The following is a 27,888-nucleotide window of genomic DNA, read 5'->3' on the forward strand; positions in this document are numbered from 1 at the left end:
TGATCAGAAGCAGAGGGAATGCAACAGGGAGAGGGGGCTGTTGTCCCCCACCTCACCCTGGGCCTGCTTCTGGGCTTCCCATAAGCATATGGTTGGTTACAGTGGGAAATAGGAGTCTGGACCTGATAAGGCTAATTCAGCAGGGCTCTTCTTATCTACTTAACTGAATGCATGGAGTGTGGACCTGGGCCACACCTGCTAGCCTTTACTTTGACTTGCCTGTGTTCAAGATTCCTGCTTGCACAGAGTCTCTGTGTGTTCATGGTGGTATAGGCACATAGTTTCTGTTCACACAGATTCCTTGTATTTGTAGGAGCATGACCCCAATTGCCTTTCCATGTGCTCATTTAGACAGTCATTTTGTTCCATAGAACAATGCAAACCCAGGATTCATATCACTCTGCTGGGGGGGGGGGGACTGATTTCATAATCACTCACAACATCTGACTCATGGATGCCCTGTGGAATGTACCAAAGTCTTGAATGTAAATTTTGCAACTGGGTTACTGTATTTATTCTAAGAATGCACCCCCAGGTGAACCAACATGGAAGTAAGTTGCAAAATCAAGGGGTGCACATATTTATTTAGGATTGTTGAGCTACTGTGGATCCAAGCTTATAAATTACCGTATTTTTCCGTCTATAAGACGCCCCCATGTATAAGACGCCCCCTGTTTTTGGGGGCTCAGATTTAAGAAAATGGGGGGAGATGTATCCGTGTATAAGGCACCCCCTAATTTTTTACATTATTTTTAAGGAAAAAAACCTAGTCTTATACAGTACACGGAAAAGTATGGTATTTTATTTTCTGCAACTGCATAATGGATGGAAACATGAAGGAAATGGTTTGTGCTTTACTGAAAAACACTGTTTCATTGTGTTCTTCTCACAATGGCGAAATTCAAAGAAGACAATACTGAAAAAACATGGAATTGTGCTGTGATAGTTTATCTGTACCAAGGTAGACCAATGCCAAACATCTGTTAGCTATTTTTAGTCTTTAAAATTTTTTCTTACCATTAAAAGCCTATTGTAGTTTTCACAGATTTAAATTGTTTTCCTTTGTTCTTTGAAGTTCCATTATAAGAAGACAAAGCATTAACCATCAGAGATGTGCGCCTCCGTGCCTTTTATCTTTTTCATGTGTGGTAGCCCATATATTTATAATGGGCAACCCACATCCCTTCGTGCAACTCCACCAATTTGCTGCTGCCTTATTAGGAACGTATGAAGGTGCCTTACACTAAACTGCTGATGACTGAAGATGAACCCATTGCTCCTTTTTCATGGTTTTATGTTGAACAACTCAGTTGTAATCACTCGTGCCAGTGTGCCTCTGACTGGTATGTAGTTGCTAAAGTTCCAGTATAATGTCATGCTTTGTGAGGTGGCGGTGGCACAGCTACTGATACACCCTCCAAAGCTGGTTGTAAGGTCAGGCTAAAAGGAGGAAGAGTGGGCGTGTTCTTCTTGAACCAGCCACTGCTTTTGGCTTCTCGGGAAAATTTCTCTTGTATAAAAAGGCATCCAGTAATCTGAAGATGTCACATAATCAAAACAAAAGCAGTTTTCTAACAAAATGTCACTTTGCACTGTGATAACACGCTCTTTTGAGTTCTTTTGCTGTCCAGAGAATGTTCAGAAAGATAATTACACTAGCGCCTGTTGGATAAATGTCTCTATTTAGTTTGGGACTTTCTCCAGATGTTTGCAAGGTTTCATCATCCCCTTGCTGCTGTCAGCAGTCTCCATATCTTGGGCATTTCACCATATCATTTGTACAACTTTAAGCTTGTTGCTTTCGTCCAGACAGAGAGGGAAGGATTCGATTTGAAATGGAGCAACTAGTTTACAGGAACCAACTGCTAACTGGTACAGCATGTGCTGTGAAGTGAAGTAATAGTTCCAACTTGGCACAGGTTGGAGTGACAGAGGTGACTAAGCAGCAGAACTGATGAGTCGCAGTAACCAATCGCCTTCCAGCAGATGTGGGAAACCTTTATGAAAGCCTGGATAGATTGCTACTCAAGAAGCACAAATCTTGCTTCTTGAAGTGTTAATAGAAGAGAGGGGGCAACGTGGAGCTGGCAGTGTTTCCCCCACGGTGTGCATTATATTCTGGGCAGAGAAAAAGACTGTCCACGAAGGCTGTATGGCAGTGCCAGAGGCTCCAAGGTGGGACAGCGGCAATGGACAGAAGCAATCCCCAAGAGGCATTTTATCCAAGGTAAGGGAGTTATCCTCAGTTACTGGGCATTATAAGTCCTGACCAGCACCTGAGATGGATATATGAATGGGGTACATGGCAACATGTGACAAAAAGGGCTTTGAATAGAAAAGGACAACACTTAAAAAAGAGGATGCTGTCTGGATTTGAAAAGTGTCTGAGCACCTGACTGCACCTACTTTCATTAAGAAGTTTTTCCACTATGTGGTGTCCATTCCTCACTGCAAGCTTGTTTTCTCAGGTAAACCATGTGTGCGATAAAATCTGTAATATGAAAGACTTGCCAACTGGTTATAAGTTTTAGTATAGCGTGCAAAGTTGTTTGTAATAAGGACATACTGCGTTGTGCGAATGAACCATGTGCTTTCAAGCTGATGGTGAAAGTAAAGTTTTTTCCAGTGGTAAGAGAGGATTCAAGTTCGCTTAGACTCTATTCTGTGCTATAATTAGTGAAGATATTTCTGAAGCGATGACTCTCACAATCACCTTAAAAATATAATTTAACTGTGAGCCTCTGCGGTACTGTGTGAAGAACAGCCCTGCAGCTACTTTTTCTGTGACTGCTATTTTTTAGCATTTTCACTATTGTCAGATTTAGGTATTGGGCAGACATCATCGGCTGCTGAAAGGTTTGACTTTAAGCTTCTGGCATCAAAGCATAATATATATTTTTGATTTTTTTTATTGATTATGTTTGAGATTAGCAACCCAGGCCTATGAACTGCCTTGTCAGTGAATACATGCTATAAATGGAGCATAAATTATTTCATTATTTATTCTTTAAATTTGTGTACCACCCTTCACCCGAAGATCTTGGGGCAGTTCACAGCATCAAAATACAAAATAAAAATGCAAAACACACAATAAGGTCACAAACAGCACTGTTGTGCTTGTGTTGCGAACATAACTATTGCAGCAAGGTGGGCTGTAGCTGCTACAGAGCCACACTGCCAGAACTGGGCAGCTAGGTATGATCACATTGGGCTTGGGTTCTGGAGACATCACACTTAACCCTCTGCTCTTCCATTTGACTTCGGTATAGCAAGCTATATTGGCACAACCACATGCATTTGAGGACCTTTCTGCAGATTGGGTCATCCTAAAAATGACAGCCTTGGAGTCACTTGATCAAAAGTTGAAGAGATGTTGATTCTCTGACCTCTTTAACACCCTCTCTTTCACTCTGGGAGAAATAACCATGTAGACAATTACAGACTGAGGTGAGTTAGGCCAAGAGACTTGGTTGGCCCAGTGACCTGTGGTGGTGGAGTTCACAGTTCCGTAGAGAAACACATCAGGTGAGAAAAAAATGGGTGCAGGTGTATCTTCTTCTATTCCTCTGTTGGTTTACCTGCTCACCCTCCTCCTCCAGCATGTGGTGTAAAAAGCAGAACTCCAGTCCTGCCCCACACCAGATAGGGGAAGAAATCAAGAATATAGGAAGCTGGCCCAATTGGCAATCATTCTGCAGCCCTAAAGGAGATCAGTTACACCAGGGTAATGGCTAAAAGTTAACTGGCAAAGCTGCAGTTTATGTTATTTGTTGTGGTTCTTTAGTTGTTTAGTCATGTCCAACTCTTCATGACCCCATGGACCAGAGCACGCCAGGCACTCCTGGCTTCCACTGCCTCCCACAGTTTGGTCAAACTCATGCTGGTAGCTTCAAGAACACTATCCAACCATATTGTACTCTGTCATCCCCTTCTCCTTGTGCCCTCAATCTTTCCCAACATCAGGGTCTTTTCCAGGGAGTCTTCTCTTCTCATGATGTGGCCAAAGTATTAGAGCCTCAGCTTCAGGATCTGTCCTTCCAATGAGCACTCAGGGCTGGTCTTCTTGCAGATAGGTTTGATCTTCTTGCAGTACAGGGGACTCTCACAATACACATACTGGTGGTAAATAATAAATTCTTTTAAAAATCTGTATACTCTCTCTCTCTCTCTCTCTCTCTCTCTCTCTCTCTGTGTGTGTGTGTGTGTGTAGTATGTTTGATTATTACTTTTTGTATTGGAGAAAGAGAGTCCTAACACTGGCTGGTAGCAATTGTGTGAGAATGATGATAACTCTTTTCTTACTTCATTCACAGTAGCATCAATCTGAAACTCACGTTAATGTAAGACAGATTGTAGTGTGATGATTGGGGGGTGGGAGGAATGTATCCACATTATGTGTACCTCTAACATACATTGTACTGTTGGCTTGTATGGCTACAATCAGATCTGAATTGTTCTTAATGTGAATACACAGCATTTTTCACAGTCTTGGTTCCCATTCTTTTCATGCTATCCCAGAACCACATGAGCAAAGAAGGCACAATACATCTCAGTACAGAGCAGAACATGGTGTACAGTTTATTTCCTATCCAGTTTTGCCTTTCACTCGTGTGAACTGTTCTACCTCACCTTCTGCAATGGTCCTTTGCTACAGACTGATTTTTGCAGTGCAAGCATTTAGGCTATAAGTGCTTGCTGAGCACTGGACACTGTGTGTGGTTTGCAGAGACCAAATACTTTAAAAGAACGTAACAAATTATAGAAAAATATTCTGTGCATGCATATTCTAAAGCAGCTTGAGGGCAGGGGTAAGATTGCAGCTATAGACAATTGCTTTACATGGCACCATGAAACTCATCTTGACATTTTTCTTCAAATGGCGCTCTGTTAACCACTGTTTATAGATGCGGGAGTTGTTCTGCACACCACAGTCGTGCATCTACTGCTTCACTAGTTGTGCTTCTGGAACTTTTCAGTGCAGAAGGATAGGTGTAGAGGGTCCCACCCAATACAGCAGCAAAGCGAACAAGAGTTAAGATTAGGGCTGGGCGATAACTGTTTTCCAACAAAGTCATATACTGCCAGCTAGGCACCACAACATGGCGGTATATCACAATGTCGGAAAGGAGCCCATGTCAAAGCAGTGGCGGACAAGGCAGGCCCATCCACTGCCTTGGCACGAGCGGGGTGGGGAAGTGGCCTGCTTCTCCCGCTCGCACCTCCCACCACCCGTCCCAAGGCGATGGCAACTGAGGCAGTATCTGCTGTTGCCTTGAGATGGGCAAGGGGGAATGGCGAATCTCAGCTGGCAGATGGGCAGGCGGGCTTCTTTGAGCCTTCTCGCCCCCCACCTGAGCAAGGCCCGCATCCCACTGGTGCGTGTGTCTGCCAGAGGACAGGGGGCTTGTTGAAGCAGAGGGAGGAATAAGCTGTATCACACCTCACCGAAGCATCTTGTTTCTCCCTCTGCAGCAATATGAAGGCAGATCGTAGTTTGTTTCTCTCTCAGCCCACTGGGCGCTGGAGGTAGAGGGACTCAGGAGGAGGTGGTTTCACCAGCGATATACCACTGTTTGAAGCTGTCATCGCAATCTGCGCCTAATACCGGTCCTGGGCAATATATGGATATATTGGCCAGGCTTAGTTACAATGTCTATCAAAGTGGAATTGGCAAAATGCAAAGCATAGGCACAGGACAGTTTCCTGCTGGTGATGGAAAGATGCTGCATTGGTTTGCATTGAGAGATTTTTGGGCAATGATCAGACATGGTAGATAAAACTCCGCCCCCCTCCATACCCCGTTTATGGATACCCAGGAGTTTCTTCCATAGAAAAGACAGTGAATAATAAACAGGCTTCTAAAAACTTGCTGACATGTCCAGAAGGAGGCCATAACACTTCTACTAATGAAGTCCCCAGGAATCACTGCTCTATGAAACTGCCTTCTTAAGCTCCTTTTTACCTAGGAGTCTGGAAAATCTGTTTCCAGTACTGCAGTCTCATGCTGACCTGGTTACAATGTGGAATTCAATTCTCCCTATAAAAGGGTAAACAACTGGAACACTGGCAAGGGTCGTGATAATGTTGAAAGCAAGCCATGCTGTAACAATTGGCTCCCGTGCTTCTGGCAGAGCCAACGAGGGAAGGCTTCTTAGAATACGAGTAAAGGCACTTTGCTTGGATCCAAGGGCAGGAGACCTATGACGATCACTAGGCATGGTTGACAAACATGGCGCAAATTAATCTTGGCTAGGAATGCAGCAGCAGATGGTTCGCTGCTTAAGTGAATTGTACTTGCTTTCGTTTAGGATTCTTGACAGCAGCTTCGCAACGTAACATCACCAGTGTTGGAAGTAATTTGTGACATTTGTGTATAGTCAGATGTTCTAGAAATACGGAGTACATGCCTCGTTTACTCATTGAAGGCCTGAAGGATAGAAGATGCCTTTTGTGTCTGGAAGATGCAACCTGCAAGAGCTGAGCTGATGCAACATTTGCCTTTCAGTGGGTTAACTTTAACTATTGCTTAACACGCCTGCCCCCCCCCCCATCAGTACATTTTCAACATAAACATTCCCGGTGCAAATTAGTATGAAATATGATAATGATCTAATTCTTTTAGGTTTATTGTGCTTTGTCTAGAAGGACATTGGCTACTGATGGCAATGAGCTGAAACCTAACACTTTGGGCTTTTTCCTCCATTTGTGGGATGTGGCCACCTCTCTTTGAAAGTCAGTGTAAGATGTTCTGAACTACTTTTCTGGTGTTTCTAACAGTTTGGGAAATGTGATAGTTTGTGCCTTGCGGCTCTTGTCTTCCTAATCACAAATTAACACATTGGATGTACTGTTCTAAAATGAAGGTTTTCAGTTAGTACCTTCAGCAAAATGTCTCATCTTTATTTCCATGCTCTCCCGATGAGGAATGAATTAACTGGGGTATGCAAGGTGAAAACGGACCACTTTTGCCTTGCATGCTTCAGACATTGCTGGGAGATAGAGCTGCACCTAATAATGGTTCACTTTTGTTCATGATACTGCAGACTGGTAAAAGACCAAAGATCAAGTTCAGGAAGGTCAGGGCCGCTCCAGACCTTGCAAATTTCTACCCTCTGAGTACTTCTGCAACCTTATCCTCATTTCCTCCTCTGTGCACAGTCTTGAATCATAGTCATGCGGAGCAGCACTTTCTTCATACGGTGTTCCAGGGCTTATATTGCCTAAAAGGCTCAAATTATTATTTAGAAAGTTTATTCCCAGATGCTTGTGGGCTGGTATGGTTACTCAACAGAAAGGAGAAGGCATTCTGCACATAATCAGAGGCATTTTTCATTATGTTGCATTTCTTGGAGCTGAGCTATGTGTTTCCAAAGCAGATGAGGCAAAGCGCTGAGCCTGAACTAAAATTAAACATTGCTTTCAGCATGAACTTAATTGTGCTTGCAATCTTTCATCTACCAATAACCGTAGCTAATTGCATGCAACAGAAGTGGCCCTGAGCTGCTATTGTGAAATAAGCCCCACATAAATTGTGCATGCCCATAACGATGTACAGAACTGCTCATCAAGTGTTCTTCTTGATACTATTTTTTAAAACATAAAATTCTTACATTTTCTTTCTAATACTGTAGTTACATCTTGGTGTTGCTGTAAAAATATATCTATGTTTAATGTCCCCAATGTATCGGGTGCTAGGGGAGGGGTAGAAACTCTCTTGGGACTTGCTCCTTCTGAGGTAGTTTGTCCATCTTTAGTCCCCACTCTGCACTCAGCTCTCACCTGTGCCTCCTAGTAGCTGCCAGCATACAACAGCAGCCACACCCTGAGAAACAGGCTTTGATTGACCAGCTAAACCAGGGGAGGCTAGCCAATGGGTCTCAAACCCTTGGTGAGTTAGGGACTTCTTCTGCATGTGAAGATAGGCTCTGATGGATTGAATGGACGAGACCAATAGTGGGTTCAACAGTCAAGAAGGCTGGTACTGCATGTGCTGTAGAGGGAAATATGGGACAGGTATACACCTGGGAAGGTAGCCCATCTAAGAGAAGGAAAACTCTGGTCCTAAATCTCTGCTGCCTATACTCATTCGTGAGAAAGGCTTTGGGAGTAAACCTGAAAAATCCACACCTGCTGCCTTGCGGGACATCTTAGCCCTTGAAAGGGCTAAGGAGTAAACCCCAAACAAATCTGGAGTTGAGTCCCTAAGATGGTTGGATGGCTCCTTCCGGCAACTCATGCAACCAAGCTGGTGCCTAATTGCTCTGCTTTCCTCTGGACTAGATCAGTGAGGCTGAGAGGAGGGTCTTGTCATCTGGGCAACCCAGGACCTCCATGCACACAGCCCAGACTTGTGCCCCGAGGAGGTCACTATGGCACTGCCAACGCAGCAAAAACAGCTCAGGAGGCAGCAGTTGCACGTTACCAGTCTCTGCAGGCACTGTGATTCTCCAGTGGTTTGACTTCATCCCCAGAGACACACTCCATTGACTCTTGAGACAGACAAATGCCAGCAAACACCACAGCTGATTAATATAACAACCCAGGAAACTCTTGAGCCTCCTCACTACTTCTCACTCGGGTCCATGTTACCTAAGGGATCACCTTGCCCCATATATCCCTGTTTGGCAACTGTGCTCCTCAGATGAGGAACTGCTGGGAGTACCGCATGTCCCAGAGGGTACTTAAGCTGTACAGTGGTACCTCTAGTTACGAACTTAATTTGTTCCAGAGGTCTGTTCTTAACCTGAAACTGTTCTTAACTAGAGGTGTGCTTTCGCTAATGGGGCCTCTTGCTGCCGCTGTGCCCCTGGCACACGATTTCCGTTCTTATCCTGGGGCAAGTTTTCAACTTGAGGTAACTCTTTGAGGTTAGCGGAGTTTTTAACCTGAAGCGTTTGTAACCTGAGGAGTTTGTAACTCGAGGTACCACTGTACTAGAAACAAGGCTTTTCGAATTGCAGATCCATCCAGCTTTCTGAGGTTTTCTCTGAGGTGTGGTGTAGTGGTTAAGAGCGGTAGTCTCGTAATCTGGGGAACCGGGTTCGCGTCTCCGCTCCTCCACATGCAGCTGCTGGGTGACCTTGGGCCAGTCACACTTCTTTGAAGTCTCTCAGCCCCACTCACCTCACAGAGTGTTTGTTGCGGGGGAGGAAGGGAAAGGAGAATGTTAGCTGCTTTGAGACTCCTTAAAGGGGGTGAAAGGCGGGATATCAAACCCAAACTCCTCTTCTTCTTCTTCTTCTTCTTCTTCTTCTTCTTCTTCTTCTTCCCAGTCATTTATGGAATATCAACTGTGCACCTGTAGAAATTGTTTTATTGTTTTTACAGTTTGTAGGAATGGTTTTAATTGTCATTTTAACTGGTACAATACTTTGATGACTTTAGGTTGTGAAGCCATTTATAAATTTGTAAAATAAAAAATAATAAAAAAATCAAATACAGTGGTACCTCGGATTACATATGCGTCAGGTTACACACTCCCCTAACCCAGAAATATTACCTCGGGTTAAGAACTTTGCGTCAGGATGAGAACAGAAATTGTGCCGTGGCGACGCAGCGGCAGCAGGAGGCCCCATTAGCTAAAGTGGTGCTTCAGGTTAAGAACAGTTTCAGGTGAAGAACAGACCTCTGGAACAAATTAAGTACTTAACGCGAGGTACCACTGTATTTAATGACTATTGTATTTCTGAAAGTCATACTGAAGTGTAGCCTTCCATTGTAGTCTCTGAAGTGACAAAATGGGTGATTTGCTTCCAGGTGTCTGATTGTTGGAGTTAACTTGCAAATAAACTTACACCAGTTTCAGTTGCAAATGTATGCCGTCAGTTCATTTGTGTATATTGATTTATTCATCTGTAGAAGGCAAATGCTTTAGCGGATTAGCAGTGGTCCCTGTGGGCCTTTACTAAGGCTGCTTCAACTGCCTAAAAATGATATATACTGTTCCATGACAAGCTGACTCTTTTTCTACTGGAAATACATTGGTGGATGTGTTGATATTGTAGCATGAAAAATCTAGGAAGTCTAAAGCAAATGAAAAGTACATTTTGTTGAAACAGGTAGCTGTGAAAATACAGGTAACTCACAACTTAAAAGGACCCCTGATCATTAGGTCCAGTCGTGGCCGACTCTGGGGTTGTGGCGTTCATCTCGCTTTATTGGCCGAGGGAGCCAGTGTACAGCTTCCGGGTCATGTGGCCAGCGTGAGTAAGCCGCTTCTGGTGAACCAGAACAGAGCACAGAAACGCCGTTTACCTTCCCGCTGGAGTGGTACCTATTTATCTACTTGCACTTTGACGTGCTTTCGAACTGCTAGGTTGGCAGGAGCAGGGACTGAGCAACGGGAGCTCACCCCGTCGCGGGGATTCGAACCACCGACCTTTTGATCAGCAAGTCCTAGGCTCTGTGGTTCAACCCACAGTGCCACCCGCATCTCCAACTCACAACTTACATGCATTTAACTTGTGAAACTTGTGAAAAGGGAGTGTGAGGTTCCAGGAAAACTGACTTTGGCAATCCCACCTGCTATTGAATCCAATGTGTTTTGACTGTATGAACCTTTATCACAAGGACAAATTACAAAGTGAGGAATATGCAGCAAGCAAGAGAGAATGTCATGTTTGAAGTACTGACTTCCAAAGCAGTGACCTGGCTGAATAAATGCAGTATTCAATTCAACCATTTCTATTCCATCCCTTTACTTAAACAGCCACCAGTCCCTGGCCCCCTTTCTGACATTAGCATGTACTTCTGATTACTGGGAGCAGGGCATATCTACAGTGTGCCATGCTTGGGAGCTTCCCACTGATAGTGGGGTGGAGGCCAGTGAGGGAAGAAGGGACCCTTTGTCTGAGTCAGCAAGACAATCCTCATAACATTGTGGTTGTAGCTAAAGGGTTTTATTTGGAGAGAGAGGCACTGTTGCCTGCTTTACAATTCCTAAGCAATATTGCCTACTCTTTAATAGGAATATTTGTAATTCATATTGCTGCAGTAGTATTTATAATTCAAATACCTCTTGCTATAATCTCTCTCCATTCAGAAGGTATACATCCTATCTTACAGGTATATTAGCAGCCGGACAGGGGAAGGCTTTCTGGCCTTGGTGTTTACACAGCTGGACAAACAGCATATTCAAATCTGTGTTTTGGGGGAAAGCTGTGCAAATGTAGCTTTTAATTTCCAGCTTTTAAAAATGTACTGCTTTACATATGAGAGGCAGAACATCTTTTCCTCTGCAGATCTTCACTCAAATTTCCAAGTATGTCTGGGCATTCAGAACCACATATTAATTTTAATACATGAGTTGCGTGGATGCCGTGCATTTTGATGTAGACACCATTTGCCCTCATCCCAGATGTGAACAGCTGTTGAAGGAAGTGTATTGTGCATGACTTCAAAGGGACTTGCTACTTTACTTCCTCCTCTCCCACCTGTCAGAAGGGCACTTCTTAAGTTTTACTGAGCTCTGGCGAGCTATACTGGACCAGTCCGTATAAAATGGAAGAACTTGAGTTCTTTCGTCCCAACCCAGATTGTAACATCCCTTTGTTTTGTCTATACACAATGCATGCCAAAGATGCTTTCGAATCTAAGTACATCCTCAAAACGTCCCCCCCCCAAAAACAACAACACTGATCACATTTTTCTAGGGACGGGTGGCAACCCTCACCCCTTGTTGTGAGCTCCACACTAGCAGAACTTGTACTTCTGAAATCCCAACAATATGTTTTCTGCTTCTGTTAACACTGGAGCTACAGTATGACCCCCATCGTTCCACTTACTACACATTTGGAAAGAGAAGTTGGGTACACCGCAACAAGTGCATTGTCTGTCACGCTGTGCCCACAAGTCATACTCCTAAGCTTAAATTCATGTGATCAGGCAGCTAATGCCCTGCAGGGCTTTTGTAATCTCTTGCTGATCTCTATAGAGAGCTAACTTGTTTGAGGGACTCCTCCTGTTCAGGCTAGCTAGCTTGACTGAGGACAATGTAATGGAAAAATGTAGAAACGGGGCCTGCCTGGACGTCATGCGGTAGCTTAGCAACCGGTCACTGCACAGAACTTCTTAATAGGCAAGTTTGCCTGTCAGTTTTTGCACAGGCCTGATGGTGCGATTTCGTGTCCCCCCTCGAAAGATGCCGGAGAACAGGGAAATACCAGGGCTTCCTGATGTCGCTGTGGCTAGCTCTGTGCCAGCAGAGGATCACTTTACAAGCTATGCCAAGAATCAAGCAAAGCAGAAAATGTTCAACAGCCGATTGTTGGTGCAGGGGTTAAGCCTCTTTAAAGAAACAACAACCGGCAGTAGCATTTCCTGTTGCTAGCTTAACAATGCAGATGAAGAGTTGTTTAAATTGTTTTGTAGTAAATCTCCAGTAACAGGAAGCTGGAAACAATTGGGGAGTTCAGTAGTTTGTGACTTTCTATTTTTGTAAAAACAGACATCTCCACATACAATGCTTTGACCGTAACTGCAGAGTTGCTTGCATTTGACATCCATCTCTAGCTCCCTTTTGAAAGAAAGAGTGTAGAATTCAGATTCCTTTCATTCTGATTTTCTAGTGGATAAAGTGCTTTGGTTACCCTTAGCCTCACAAAAATGAGAGATTACGATGAGACAGTGACTAGTGAGCAGAACATCTTTTTCCCACATCCAAACTTGATGCTGTGTCCATTACACCATGCAACCCATCCCATTCTTATCCTGCTACCATAATCCATACACAATATAGTGTCCAGTGAAATATAGTGTCCAGATCAAGGGACATAATAGTCCTGTTCTATTCTGCCTTGGTCAGACCACACCTGGAGTACTGTGGCCAGTTGTGGACACCACAATTTAAGAAGGATGTTGAGAAGCTAGAACATGTGCAAAGAAGGGTAACCAAGATGACCAAAGGTCTGGAAACCAAGCCTTATGAGCAACAGTTGAGGGGGTTATATTAAGCCTGGATAAGAGGAGACTGAGAGGAGATATGATAGCCATCTTCAAATATCGAAAGGTCTGCCACATGGAAGGCGGAGCAAGCTTGTCTTCTTCTGCTCTGGAGGGTAGGACTCAAACCAATGGTGCTCCAGTGAGTAGGACTCGAGTCAATGGATTCATGTTACAAGAAAAGAGATTCCTACTCAACATCAGGAAGAACTTTCTGTTGGTAAGAGCTGTTTGATGGTGGAACAGTCCCCCTCAGATAGTGGTGGACTCTCCTTCCTTGGAGGTTTTTAAGCTGAGGTTGGATGGCCACCTGTTTTAGTTGAGATTGCAGAAGTTGGGTGAGATGGCCCTTGGGGTCCCTTCCAACTCTACAGTTTTATGATTCAGTAATAACTGAGCAGTCATATGCTGGAGTTTCCAAAATATGAGGGCATAATGCAGACAGGAGGTTTTCTGTAAGAAGCTAAGCCCTAAGGCTGTATCCTTTTGATAATCATCTTCCTCCATATGTCTTCACAAATGTACAGCCTTAGTATGATAGAAAGGAATTGCTCCACTACTTGGAAACTGCCATGTCACTATAAGCAGACATATTGATCTCTTTCCATTTGCCCAAGTTACGCTGCATCAGGTTGGCAGATTACATATGGAAGCATTACAAAGTTTTAAGAACTCCCCACAAATAGAAAATAACATAGCAGGAAAGAGGCTCAGATGGGCCTTTCCTCCTCGTGAGCTGTCTTTCAGCTTTTAATTAGGTGAATTTATTATCATTATTAATAGTGATTAGATGGGGGAACATTAAGAAATTTATCCGGCTACCTGCTGCATGTTTAAATTGAGCAAAAAATGGAAGTGAGGCTCAGATGTTCTGTTGTGCTTTTGATGTATTAGTCTATTGGGAGAACTGTGTTCACATTTTGTTCAGCCATAAAGCTCTCTTGGTAGGTTTGGGCACTGTTTCTCAGCAATAACCTACCTCACAGGGTTGCTGAGATGATAAAATGGGAAAATTCCATGTTACTTTCCTTAAACTCTGTAGCGGAAGGCCCAGATACTAATGGATAAATAAATAACAATGGGCACACCCTACACAGAATAATAGATTGTGCAAGAATGGTTCCTGGACTGTTATCTCAGCATTGTTTTGCGACTCTGCAGGCATCTGCACGTCTTTTGAATGCTTTTCTATTATTAATGCTAAAACATTCCACTTTCCTGTTTCCAGTGACTGTTTCCTCTTTAGGTTAGAGAATAATTTCTTTACCACATCTAATGGGTCGGCATAAGATCTACTAAAGCTGAAAAATGTACTCTTATCCCCCTTGTAAATGCCTTGGGGGAGATCCTGAATATACAAAAGTGTAAATGATTTCCTTGTTTCAAGTTTACAACATGAACAGCTTCATATTTTTAAAACTACAATTTCCTGTTGTATGCAAAAACATTTAGTCGTCCCCCCCCCAATATTTTGGGTAGATATTTGATATATGATGACTCCCCAGAAGTCTTGATTAAGACTCCAGAAATCAAATCAAATTGCTTTGTGCTGAGAATTTCTGAACATGATTTGTTTACTTTCAAGAGCTGGATGACTCAAAGGGGCAAAGTAAAGGCAGCTTTCCTTGTTATGGATTTACCATACAACCATACTGCGTGCCTGCACCTAGGTGTTTCATAATTAGCTGTGGTTTCTCAGCTTACCATCCATGTCGATATACATGGGAGCTACTGCTGATACGACTTGAGTATAATTTGTTGGTGGTTGTGATGTGCTCCTAGACCTAGCGTTACATCTGGATGCTCAAATGGCATCTGTTGCCAGGACTGTCTTTAGCTAGCTTTGGTTTGCCAGCTCTGTCTTCTCCTACAGTACAGGTGGAAAATATAGGGGCTTTCATGTTGTTGTACTGCGACTCCCATCGTCCCTGACCATTGGCCATGTTGGCTGAGGCTGATGGGGGTTGTAGTCTGACAACATCTGGAGAGCACCATGTTGACTACCCTTGTCCTAAGATGGTCTGACCACAATTATACATCAACTGGACAACTGGCTATAAATGTGGCGTCCTGGCTGTTGGCCAGGACTAACTTCTACATTCACTTCATTCCAGTCCCAAAGGAATTTTATTGGGTGTCACTTAGCTTTTCAGCCACAATATAAGGTACTGGTTCTGATACATTAAGCCCTAAAAATATAGGATGAAGTTAACCCAAGGAGTGCGCAGAAATGAGAGCACCATACCTGAGTCCCACCTGTAAAGAAGTTTGTGGTTTTGAACCAGGCCAAAAGATGGGATATAAACTGATGAATAATACAGTGGTGCCTCGCAAGACGAAATTAATTCGTTCCGCAAGTTTTTTCTTCTTGCGAGTTTTTCGTCTTGCGAAGCACGGTTTCCCATAGGAATGCATTGAAAATCAATTAATGCGTTCCTATGGAAACCGCTTGCCAGGCTGACGGTGCGGAGAAGGGCTTTTCTCCCCACCGCCAGCCTTCGGAGGAGCCTTCCGAAGGCTAGCGCGGGGAGAAGGGCTTTCCGCCCCACCGCCAGCCTTCGGAGGAGGTCCAAGGACAGTGGGGAAGACGCGCTGCGCTTCCCCGCTGTCCCGGAGATTTCCCTATGGGCTTTCGTCTTGCGAAGGAAGCCCATAGGGAAATTCGTTTTGCGAAGCGCCTCCAAAATGGAAAACCCTTTCGTCTAGCGGGTTTTCCGTCTTGCGAGGCGTTCGTCTTGCGGGGCACCACTGTAGCTTCTTTTGTTTTTACTAGAGTTCTGCTATATGTAAGGTTAACTAGAAATATTCCATGCAAGTCATAGTTCTGTCAATTCTCCCATGACAACTTGCACCACTTCTGAAACAGAAATGTTTTAACGTCTCCTGTGCTATTGTGATCAACTGAGCAGGAACTTTCTATTACAATACTGGTTCTATTTGTACCACGTTATGGGTAGGGTTGCAAGATTTTTGTTCCTCTTTTCTGTACACTAGTGTAAAGCTTGCTAGATCAACTTAGTTTCATACTTGATGGACTGTTCCTAAAGCAGGGAGTCTGGGAAAGCTTGATAGTGCACAGCCAGTGACAGTTCAGTGCCAAAAGGGACTGATGTAATAGGGTGGAATTCAGCATTGCGTTTTTCCAGTAGTTCTGTGTGCAAGCATTGCAGCTTGCCAGATGGAATGAGCCCTTCTCCTCTCCCCTGATGTTCTGGGGTTTCTCCTGGCACCCTTTTGAGCCAATTTGGGGGCACACAGGGAGAGGAGAGAGAGGAAAGCTTTTAAAAAAAACGTTCATTAGAGTTTGACACTTTGCAACATGACATAGAATCATAGAATTGTAGAGTTGGAATGGACCCTGAGTGTCATCTAATTCAACTCCTTGCAATGTAGGAATCTCAGCTAGATTATACATGGGGGGGGGGGGAGATTGCGCTATCTTCCATGCGACAGCCCTTTAGATATTTGAAGATGCCTATTATGTCTAGATGCAGCCTAGATATGAAGCAGCCTAGAATAGCATTAGTTATTTTTGCTGCTGCATCACAGAACCCTGCAGCACCCCTCTTGTCACTTTTTTCCAGGATGACACGGAACCATTAATGAGCACTCTGGGGTTGGTCAGTCAACCAGCTACAAATCCACCTAACAGTTATCTTGTCCAGTCCACATTTTACCAGCTTCACAAGAATATCATAGAGGACTTTGTCAAAAGCCTTACTGAAATGAAGATACACTATGTCCACAGCATTTCCCTGATCCACCAAGCTTTTAAATCTATCAAAAAAGGAAATATTGTAGCATGTGGATCATATGATAGGATCAGGGTTGAAAGTTTGGCACTGGACTGATTTTGTGTTGCTTTTTTTTTTTAAATCAAGCACGTAAGGTGATCAGCAGAGAGACTTGCTCTGTCTTATGGCCGATGTAGCAGGTGGGACAGAATCAAATTTTGTCACCTATGCTTTAATGTCTATAAGAAGCTGCAATAAGAGATTGTCCGTACATTTGAGATTTGATGTAATTAATATAATAAAACCCACCTTTCTGTTTCTTTTAGCAAAGCAGCTGGCAGCAGCCGTATCTTTTGTGAATTAGTAACTGGAGCTTGTGGTTGGATAGATGTGCCTTAACAAGTTTAACTTTAATCCAGGCAAGATGGAAATGATTATAGTTGTGGCTAGAGATTCTGGAACCATGCAATCTGCTTGCAATAGAAGGTGTGTGTTTGCATTACTCTTATTGTAGCAGGTATGCAGCTTAAGTGCCCCTTTGAATCCACTGCAGTATTTGGAGAAGTGTGTGACAGCAATGGCCAGGAATTATTTTTCATTATATGTTATATTTAATGCATCAGCTGTGTCCCTTTGTGGAGAACCCTGACCTCCACAGCACCTTTGCGACCTCATGGACTATATGAGGACTTCCTTTGAATGTTGGTTTGTAGCTGTGGCCAGTAAAGAAGGCTGGCTGGTTTGTTCTGAGAGTATTTGAAAGCAAAAATATATTAGTTTTGTGCTGATGCAGTGGTACCTTGGGTTAAGAACTTAATTCGTTCCGGAGGTCCATTCTTAACCTGAAACTGTTCTTAACCTGAGGTACCACTTTAGCTAATGGGGCCTCCTGCTGCTGCCGTGCCACCACCGCACGATTTCTGTTCTCATCCTGAAGCAAAGTTCTTAACCTGAGGTACAATTTCTTGGTTAGCGGCGTCTGTAACCTGAAGTGTCTGTAACCCGAGGTACCACTGTACTAGGGTTCTGTTGAGGTGCTTCCCCTTACCTTTTCAAAGGTTGTTAGATCATCACTAAGTCACCGTCTTTAAAGACCATTTCTTCCCCTTATGAGTCTAGTTGCCTGTAAGACCTTGAGAGCCTTCTTCAGAGTATTCTTCTTTAGAGGATGAACTGCCAATGATAAGCAGCAGCAATCACTGGTTTTCTGTTCATCCTCCTGCCAGCCCCAGAGCTTCAACTCTAGTTGGAGGTATTTTTGGATACAGTGTTTTTTTTATATGGATTGGAGAAAGACTGGTAGAGAGGTTGCTTAATGGTGGTTTAGAGGGTGCTCTCCACTTAACGTGGTATTTGCTTATGCATGTAGGGGCCCAGAACACAACTGCTGCATAAATGGGGAGTCGCTTGTATTTACACATGGTACCTGCAGCCAAACTCTGAGCTGTATATTAAGAGAGAGATGTTTGTGCACCCCTCCACTGTGTTTATATTTTAAAATGTTGTACAAGTCTTTCTACTGATGATCTGGATGGAAATGAAAAAAATTAATGGGGTTCTCTTGCCTTGTCCATATACAACAGGGATGGGCAACCTGAGGTCCACTAGAGGCTGATGGGAAGTCCAAGAGGGATGGCAGGAGCTGTAGACCAGCAATATCTGGAGCTAGATCCCTGTTAGAAGCTCAGTAGACAATCTGTTTGACTTAACAGAAGCTCCAGTGGCCATGACGAGCTCTTTAGCACACTTACCAGCATTTGCAGTTTCCATTCCTGAAGTTTGCAAAACAATAAAACTTCAAATAGCACTTTAAATCATTAAAGTGCTGTCCAAACACTAACGTAGCTAATGTCAAATATAAACCACAGAGAATTAAAAGGCCTTGAAAGGAATTAAAAGGTCAAGGTTGCTCAGCAGTACTTGGTTTTAAGAGTCTCTTTTATTTGTAAAAAAATTAATACAGACATATTTCTAAAACTGGTTGTTATAATCTGTATGGGTACGTACTGAGAAGTGTTTTGGAACTGTTCTTTCTGGGGGAATGTGAGAGAGCAAACACTGATACTCCTTGAATTATTTAAAATATAAACTCTTAAAATACTAATTGACTTTTACAGCGGAGATAGTATCAGTTTCACAAGTCTGTAGCTTAGTTCAAGATATAAAGTCAGTAAAGTGGAATGCCTCAGTTTTAAGACTGGATAGGCTATTAGCTGCACAAAAGTTATTGCTCGCACTAAAATGTAGAATCTCCCTTGTTACTAATGTAGTATCTAGTTCAAATCTGAAAACTTAACCATTTGAAATAAAGACCCACATAATTAGAAAGGTAATACTTTTGAATTATGGTGTTGGAGGAGACTCTTGAGAGTCCCATGGACTGCAAGAAGACCAAACCTATCCATTCTTAAGGAAATCAGCCCTGAGTGCTCACTGGAAGGACAGATCGTGAAGCTGAGGCTACAATAATTTGGCCACCTCATGAGAAGAGAAGACTCTCTGGAAAAGACCCTGATGTTGGGAAAGATTGAGGGCACAAGGAGAAGGGGACAACAGAGGACTAGATGGTTGGACAGTGTTCTCGAAGCTACTAACATGAGTTTGACCAGACTGCGGGAGGCAGTGGAAGACAGGAGTGCCTGGCATGCTGTGGTCAATGGGGTGACGAAAAGTCAGACACGACTAAACAACAACAATGTCCCAATTGCCACGAATCATCTCAAATTAACCCAAGAATGTGACTCAGTACTTTGGAGGTGGTAGAATGTGCAAACTTCTGACTTTTCAAATAGGCTAGAATTAGGTGTTGGTGGATTACAAATCCCATTATCCTAACTATGGGCAGGTTGGCTGGGGCTGATGGGGTTTGGGAGTTCCGGAGGTCCATTCTTAACCTGAAGCACCACTTTAGCTAATGGGGGCTCCTGCTGCTGCCGCACCACCAGAGCACGATTTCTGTTCTCATCCTGAAGCAAAGTTCTTAACCCGAGGTACTATTTCTGGGTTAACGGAGTCTGTAACCTGAAGCGTATGTAACCCAAGGTACCACTGTACTTGTAGATCAGCTTTTATTTTATGGAAGCCTGGTAGGAAGAGCTGAGTGGATCCCATATATTAAATAAGATGTACAAGAGCTCCCTGTTTACTTACACACACACACACACACACACACACACACACACACACTCTGATATGCATGCTGCCTGTGTTTAAATATTTGGCAGAAAGTGTAGTGGTACACTTGCACTCTTTCCCTGCATCCCATGTACACATAAATCTTGTGTGAACCTGAAGGGTAGCTCAGTTGGTAGAGCATGAGGCTCTCAATCTCAGGGTTGTGGGTTTGAGCCCCCTGTTGGGTGAAAGTTTCCTGCGCTGCAGAGGGTTGTACCAGAGGATCCTCGGGGTCCCTTCCAATTCTATGAAATTTTTGGGTGCATCATTTGTCACTTTCTGCTACTCCCCTTTACACACCCACTACTTCCTCGGTGCTTTTGTTTATTTTCTGTCGGTCCTTTTAACTATTTCTGGTGCCTTCCTGAATGGGGGAGCATGGTTATAAATATCCCCCCCCACACACGTATATAACTTTCTTTTGATCATCCCAGAAAACTCCACAAGCATACCACATTAAAAATTTCTACAGCACTTGTTGCAGCAATCCAAAAAGTGTCTGCTGAGAATTTACAATTGCTTTCTTTTCTCTTCCGGCCAGGCTCCTAACCAGAAAACTGCACACGCAAATTTATAATTGCCTGTGTGTTTTTGAGCATTTCCTGGGTTGGATTTTTATTTTAAAAAATTACACAAAGCGTGCATACAACTGCCTCCGCACATGCTCTGTCTGTACTTAATTGGCATAGCAGAATCAGCAGGTAGAGATTTTTGCACAGGGAGACAGTCCTTATCACCTACTAATGCCTGCAGATCAAGGAGCTCTTAGGTGGCTTTAAAAGAGAATTGGACAAATTCATGGAGGAGAAGATTGACAGAGGTTGCAGCTGGAGGCAGTAATGGTTCCATATACCAGTTGCCGGAGACGGCAGGTGGGGAGAATGTTCTTGTGTTCAGATCCTGCCTGCGGGTTTCCCACAAGGATCCTATGAGAACAGGATGCTGAACTAAATGGTCCAGTGGTCCAGCAGGCTCTTCTTATGTTCTTCAATCAGCTCTTGCAGCAGCAAGGCCAGGTAAAAGAACCAGCAAGTTAAATTGGACACATCACCTCTTATGAGCTTGTAAAGCATCCTTATCTGTGTGGATTTAACTTCAGTCCAGGCTTTATGGCTTGCTGCTGCATGTTTTCACCAGCTGGAAGTAGCTTTAGAGGGTGGCAGAGGAATGGCAACATAGGGCATAGTTATGCTTGCTTTTCCTGTCCCTCAAAGGCATATGTGAGATGCAAGTGAGGTGCTAAAATTCCGCCTCCCTTCCCTCTTGGGCCTTGTTTTTTCTTGTTTTACAAGGAAATGTGTGCCAGGAGGTGAACTTTTGAAGCCTTGGCAACTTGTTCAGTCCTGGCAGTTCAGACAGCTGTGAGGCCTTCCTGCTGTGTTGAAGGAAAGATTGTGGGTTGCTCCACAGCACGGTCAAATTCATCCTGATGCTTGAAGTGCATATGGTGGTGGTTCTTCCTCTCTATGGTATGGGGACTCCCAGATGTTGGGTAACTTTGTGTGCATACTGGCACACATGGACTGATTGTTAGGGCTGCCCCCAAGACATTTTGCTGCTTGGGGCAGGGCAGCAAATCCGTCTCATGTCCCGCAATCAGCCGCTTGAAGTGCTCACTCAGATGAAAAATAGGACTGGACTTGCTGGTTGTGTTATCATTTACCAAAATCTTCTAAGTTTCATTTTGGAAAGCTAGAGCAGGGCTTTCTTTCCTGATTATGGAGGAACGGGGCCCAATATTGGGACAATGGAAAAGCAAAACTTTGCTGTAAGAGCAATTGTCAACTGGAGCTGACACCCTTGGGGTCATGTACCACTTGGTTGAAGCCTCTGTAAGGGCTATTCTGTATGTGCCAGAATGAGAGCATTCCTAAGACTGGAGCCAGGCTTGAAGCTGTGCTTCCAGCAATGAGCTGTTCAGCCAGATGTTTCTACTTGCCAAGGCTTGTTAATGGGCAGAGTAGTCTGCTGTTCCATGTCCTTAGCCAATAAACAAAACTTATTGCTTGGCGGGTAAGGGAAGATGTTTTCCTTTTTTAATTTTTTTTTTTGGGGGGGAGAGGATGCTATCATTGCAGAAACCTCAACTCATTCCTAAAAAGCCCCCACCTTCATTAATAAGCATGGAATGGTCTTGCTCCTCACCCCCCCAGTCGCCATGACTGCTGGCACCATGTCATCTCACAAAAATAGGTCAACTCATTTCTAGGCAAACATTCTGTCTCCTCCTTTAGGACTCTCTTGGATGCTCTTAGATCTCTTCGCTTTACACAATAGGGCAAAGTGTTTGCACAGCAAATTGCTGCTTCTAACCTTAGAGGTTGGTTCATATATCATGGCCGACAGATAGAACTTTTTGATAGCTTACAAAGTGGCTCTCTGTAAATTCTTCTGGAAAGACAAGGAGAAACGAGGTGTTACCTCTATCAGGCAGGCACAATATTTATTTCATAGGGCTTTTGAATGAAAGGTTATTCTTGTATAAATTGTGAAATGAAACAAAACAAAAAAACCCTTTCAAAATTTGGCTACATTTTGCCCTCTCAAAAGACACCAGTTGAGCAAGTGACGAGTCCTTGTTTTAATCTAACAAATGAAGCTGTTGAGGACAATGGGCTAATGTAGGGCTTTTTCTCTCTGAGAACTAATGGCACACTAAAGCTTCCATAGCCATGATTGACTGTAAATATCCATGGTGAATTCCCAAGCACACTGCTCCCTTATGTATGAACTTAACCTCTCTATAATAGAGAATTGCACACTGCTCCCTTATGTATGAACTTAAACTCTCTGTAATAGAGAATTGCTTCCTTGTGGCTTTCCAGCATAGCTGAAGATGACATGAGAAGCTCAGCCGCAACATAAGGAGATTATAGCATTACAAGAGAAGCAAGTCATAAACTCCTTGGAGCTGTTCCAGGAACAAAACTAGCTAATTTGGGATCCCCAAATCCAATCAAAAATTCAGAAGGGAGAAAGTTCATAAGCTTCCTTGTTTATGAATGAGGAACACACAGGGATAGCAAACGTGTGTTTTAGTTCACAATCTTGCTGCATTGATTTGGGTGAAATGCACAGTTCCCTTTTATAGTGATGTGATAGATGAATTCTGCATGAAGCCACAATAGCCCAACAGCTTCGTGATGGAGGGCTGCATGAAAGAATGACCTAGAGGCTCCCTCCAGGCGTCTTTTTTAATGTGCATTCATGATCATTTGCACTCATGATGGTATCAGGGTAGCTACACATGGCCCCGTATTCAACAGTGTTTTGCACCTGTGGTGGACATGCGGCCATTTCCAGTCAGAGTGTGTGCCCCATGCCGTCCTGTTGAAATCCTGTATGCTTTTTTATGCCACAGACGTTCCATGGAGAGAGGAGTCATCTGCCCTGCTTTTGTTGAATTAAGATACCTGAGCACCCCTCCAGACAGCAATAACGCAGTAATATTGGCGAAGTGTTGTGGAACAAGTAATAAAGCAGAATGGTGTGTGGATAGTCCAGTATAAATACACTACTAATGCACTATTATTGCATCAGTGACATGTTGCAGAATGCACCTGCAAAGAAATGCCCAGGGCAGGATTCAACTAATGAGTCACATCAGTGCAAGCCTGTACAAAATGCTTTATCTCCTTCTCCCCCCCCCCCATGCCCCCAAAATTGGTTTGGGGTGTCAGGATAACCCCCAGAACCCCCAGAAGAGTGCACAGGTAGAGGAGAAGGGGGATTGTTCTGTCTGACAAGCCAAAATGCCTTACACTGATGCAACAATCAGAAAAGCATGGCACTGAATTCTTCCCCTGGAGGCAGCCCTTAAGAACTCAGACTTAAGAAAACCCAGCACAATTCGTTGGTTGGTGAAGCAAAACACCCTCTTCTTGCTAGAGAACTGTGTCAACTTCCATGTAAGCCTGAGCCTTGAAGAAGCAAAAGTTTCGTCCTATCGTTTTTCATAATATCCCCCAATGGAAAGCCCCTAAGATCAAAATCCATTAAGTTCTGGTCTTTTCTTTTAAGGAAACTTGATAGCCACTCATTGAATCTGTCCCTGTTTGATAATATGGGTGTACCCTTTTGGCTCATCGCAACCATTACATAAAAGTCGACCTTTCTTGTGTGCAGGCCACTGCCTTAAAAATCCTTCAGTGTGGCAGCAGCATATGCTGAAATGTTAACATTTAAGGACTCCTTATCTGTGCATTGCCCAATTGTGTGCGCACAATGCCACTGTTCCCAGGGAATGAGCTCTGGTGTGCATATGTCACACACAATTGGGCAACGCACAGATAAGAAATCCTTAAATGTTACTCTTCCACATATAGTTCTGCCGTGGGAAAGAGTTTTTCAGTGTCCTGCACACAAAGATCCCATTCATCCCCCACCCCCATCTTTTAACACATGGTTTGTAGAGTTTCCCAACATAGGTACCACTAGGACTCTTAACTCATCATTGGGGCACTACTAACTTTGAATGGGAAGGGCTGGTTTTGCTAGGAGTCTGCTTACAATATTGTTTAGGAAACGTACCGTGATGGTTTGTGTACTATCCTTGACGTAGCTTTGCTTCATTTCAGTCTGGCTTTGAAGTGCTTCAAGGTTTTCTCTTGCTATATGATTGCTAACCACTGAGGAAACAAAACCTTGGCTCCAGAACAGTTACTGCTCTGGCAGTCACTTTTATCCTGGGACTGAGTGACTTATGTTTGTGTTTTCGTAGGAGGATTCCTCTGCTGGGCAAGTTGAGTCTTATTGATGTGAAGCCCAAATTCCCTTGGAGACTCTCCTTTGAGAATTTTTTTTTTTTTACATCAGTCAAAGCAAAGGGCTGCTTAAATAACAAAACAAAAAAAAGCAAAAGGGGAATCCAACTGTGCTCTCTGCCAGCATAGAACAAAAGAGCCAAAGTACAGTGCTCCTGGCAGTCCTCTTGGAAACACACATGTTGGTCTAGGCAGATGCCTTCAGAAACATTTGACAGCAATTTGGCAAGGCTGCAACTTTTGACTAAACCTGGACTTGGTAGAGGGAAAGGAGAGGTTGCTGACAAATTGCCAGTTTGGTTCTGTAAAAGAACCTCATTGCTAGGCTGATCCCCCCTGGTCCTGCCATTGCTACTCCTAAATGTTTACGTGCACATTTCAGGTGGTCCCATGTACACAAGGACTGGGAGACTGCAAGGGCCTGTGGAAGGTTGTGGCACATGCATAGATAATGCCCTTTGATTCAAGATTATTTGCTCCTTGAGTCTAAACAGCTTGGGTTCTGAATTAAGATCACTTAAGAAAGCTCACAAAAGGAAAAAATAGCCTGCCCTCTTCTGCCTCCTTTGCTCCAAACAGCCCCTGCTGAATAATGTGGGCTGATGGAGAAGGATAGAGTTGCCCAGAATTGGGCAAATTTGGGGTGATTGTCCTCTTCTTTGCCAAGAGCACTCCAAATTGTTGTATGGAGTCTTGTGACTCCAGGGAGACGCTTTTCCAGGGGCACAGGTGGTTGTGGCAGGAGGAGAGGGGATGGAAAACTTTCCTTCTGTAAACTTTGCTAACTTGGTACCTGACCCTACGTAGTTGGTTGGTTTTTTAAAAAAACTTTGAATAACTGTGGGACTGACTTCCAAGTAAGTATTAATAGGATTGAACTATGCATGTTGCTTCAGAGATTAAATTAAAACCAGGGAAGCCTGTGGAGAGTTCTTCTCTGTCCTCTGCAATGTGGCCAAAAAAAGGAGATAAAATTGAGTTTCTTCCCCTCTTCCCCTCTCTTTCTCACTCACACTGCAACAAGCTAGGGAGCAAATGCTATGCAGATGCTGAAAGAGCAACATCCATAGGAAGAATGCATGGTTTTGATTGGCTTAGGCTGGGCTGTAATAGGCCTGAAAATGTATAAATATGGTTGTGAGTGACAGGAGAAAGACTGAACTGTGGCTCTGGATGGTTTGTGGGGGACAGAATCATGGCAGGGCTCCGTTCCACTTTGTCCATAAGAGGAGACTCCCCTGAAGCAGTGGCGTAGCGTGGGTTGTCAGCACCCGGGGCAAGGCAAGTAATTTGCGCCCCCTAACCCGTGGTTTTGCACCCCCTAACCCTAACCCCCAGATGTTGCGCCCGGTGCGGCCGGCCCCCCCCGCACCCCCCACGCTACGCCACTGCCCTGAAGCGAGCTTTACACCCAGATAAGTCTGTACAGTATAGGATCACAATCTTCCAGTTATTACCATCCCATAATTTCATACTTGTAACCTTTAACTCAACATCTCTGTTTAAAAGAGGTGGGGGTGGGGGGGGGAGAAATCTGCCCTTTTACTCTTCATCTTGCTAAAATTAGGACAGAAAAAGCTAATCAGTTAAAAATATCTTGGGTATGCACCTTTTATGGTTGCAAGGAACCGTTACACACCACCTAAAATTAATTGCAACTTTTGTTAATATTAAGACTGTCTAGTTTCTTTTTAAATATATGTTTTGTTGCAAATATAACAGAAAGAAAAAAGAAAGAAACGACGTCAGCTCACACTAACAGTAAGAATAATCCATCAATCCTAATTCAAACATGCAGAGTCCATATGTCCAAATAGATATCCAGAAGAGATTGATTGATGATTACAAGATATATGTTCAAATGTAGCAAGGGCAGTAAGATGTTCAGCTTCTTGAGAAATGAATGGTGGGTATTTTTTATCCTTCCAAGTTTGAACTATATGTCTCTTTCATTGTGTAACTGATAGTCGTCATCCCCAATCACAGGAGTATAATTTAAAACTTTATTTTATTTTATTCCTGTTTTCTGTTACCAAGGAAATGCTTTTTCTCCCTGTCCATTAACACTCAAACTTGTGGACACCCAATGAAGGTGATATTGAAAGATTTGAGAGAGATAAAAGAAAGTACTTCTTCATGCAGCGCATAGCCCTATTCTGCCTCTCCCCACCCCACCGTACCCCAAATTGGGCTCATGTGCACACATGAGAGACACACTTAATCAAAGGTGAAATTGTTATCATTGTGGGTAGTACTTCCTCTGGTCAAAGTGACATTCGTGTACTCAGAACTAATGGCGAAAGCAGATGTCTTTCTCAGGAGAACAAAAATAGGTTCCTGGATTCAGGGACATGGCAAAAACAAATGTCAAATACAAAAGGGCAGAGAATTTCTCAAGGGCGTGTTCACAGTAATTCAGTTCTTGCCTGAAGAGGAAGAGGTGAACACTCTTCAGTGTCCCTCCCCCCTTCTTGTATTAATAGGACGGTGTCCTTTTCTTTTTGAAGCAAGCTGTTCGTTCTCTCTCTCTCTCTCTCATCTCTGTAAATTCACACAGGAACAGGAAGTTGAATGAGTGTGTACATATATAACAAATTTGTGAACGACTGACCGTCTGTATATAGCTTCAAAGGTGGGGCACACAACAGATGATTGGTCAATCCTTGGATTATTTAGCTGCTTATTGTAACATAGACTTAGTTTCCTGCCTCAGCTTGTTCTTCACCAGTGTTTCCCCTTTCACATTTAACCACTGTCTAGGTCAGATATTACTGGGATTACAGTTTGTGTCAACTATACTTAATTGTTTTTCACCCTTTCTAGAGCAAGTCATGGCGGAAGATCAAGAACATGGTGCACTGGTCTCCTTTCGTCATGTCCTTCAAGAAGAAATACCCTTGGATCCAGCTAGCAGGGCACGCAGGTACAGAAGATTTAGGTTGTGCTGTGTAATCTCAAAGGGAAACTCCTGCCTAATAAAGAGAAAGTGTTTCGGAAGTCTCTTAGTGGATTTAAGATAATTAGCTACCTTAACACAAATTGTTTCTGGAAATTGAAACATAAGTGCTTGCGCTAGGTCGTCTCTACGGGGGTGGCTTGAGCCAAATGCTAGGGTGTGTACAAACCTCGGGAAATCTGTGGCCCAAGGATGAATGCTAATGTCTGAGCCACAGAAAAAGGACACATAACTTCTGCCACCAAAATGCTCTGATGTCCTCGCCAGAGCAAGTCTTTGCTCCGAAACGAACAGTGTTTGAAATCTGTTGGGATCCAGTCCA

The 27,888-nt window shown here is 43.6% G+C and overlaps 1 protein-coding gene across 1 annotated transcript in view; it reads left to right on the forward strand.

Moving 5' to 3' along the window:
* Nucleotides 1-27,888, forward strand: part of ITPKB (inositol-trisphosphate 3-kinase B) — an 82,363-nt gene that overhangs the window by 40,753 nt on the left and 13,722 nt on the right. The window contains exon 3 of the mRNA XM_083496051.1: nt 27,434-27,533. Within this exon, the coding sequence (XP_083352177.1) occupies nt 27,434-27,533 (100 nt within the window). The remainder of the gene's footprint in view (nt 1-27,433; nt 27,534-27,888) is intronic.

Source organism: Podarcis liolepis (assembly GCF_965112155.1).
Source record: "Podarcis liolepis genome assembly, chromosome: 3".
Taxonomy (NCBI): Eukaryota; Metazoa; Chordata; class Lepidosauria; order Squamata; family Lacertidae; genus Podarcis; species Podarcis liolepis.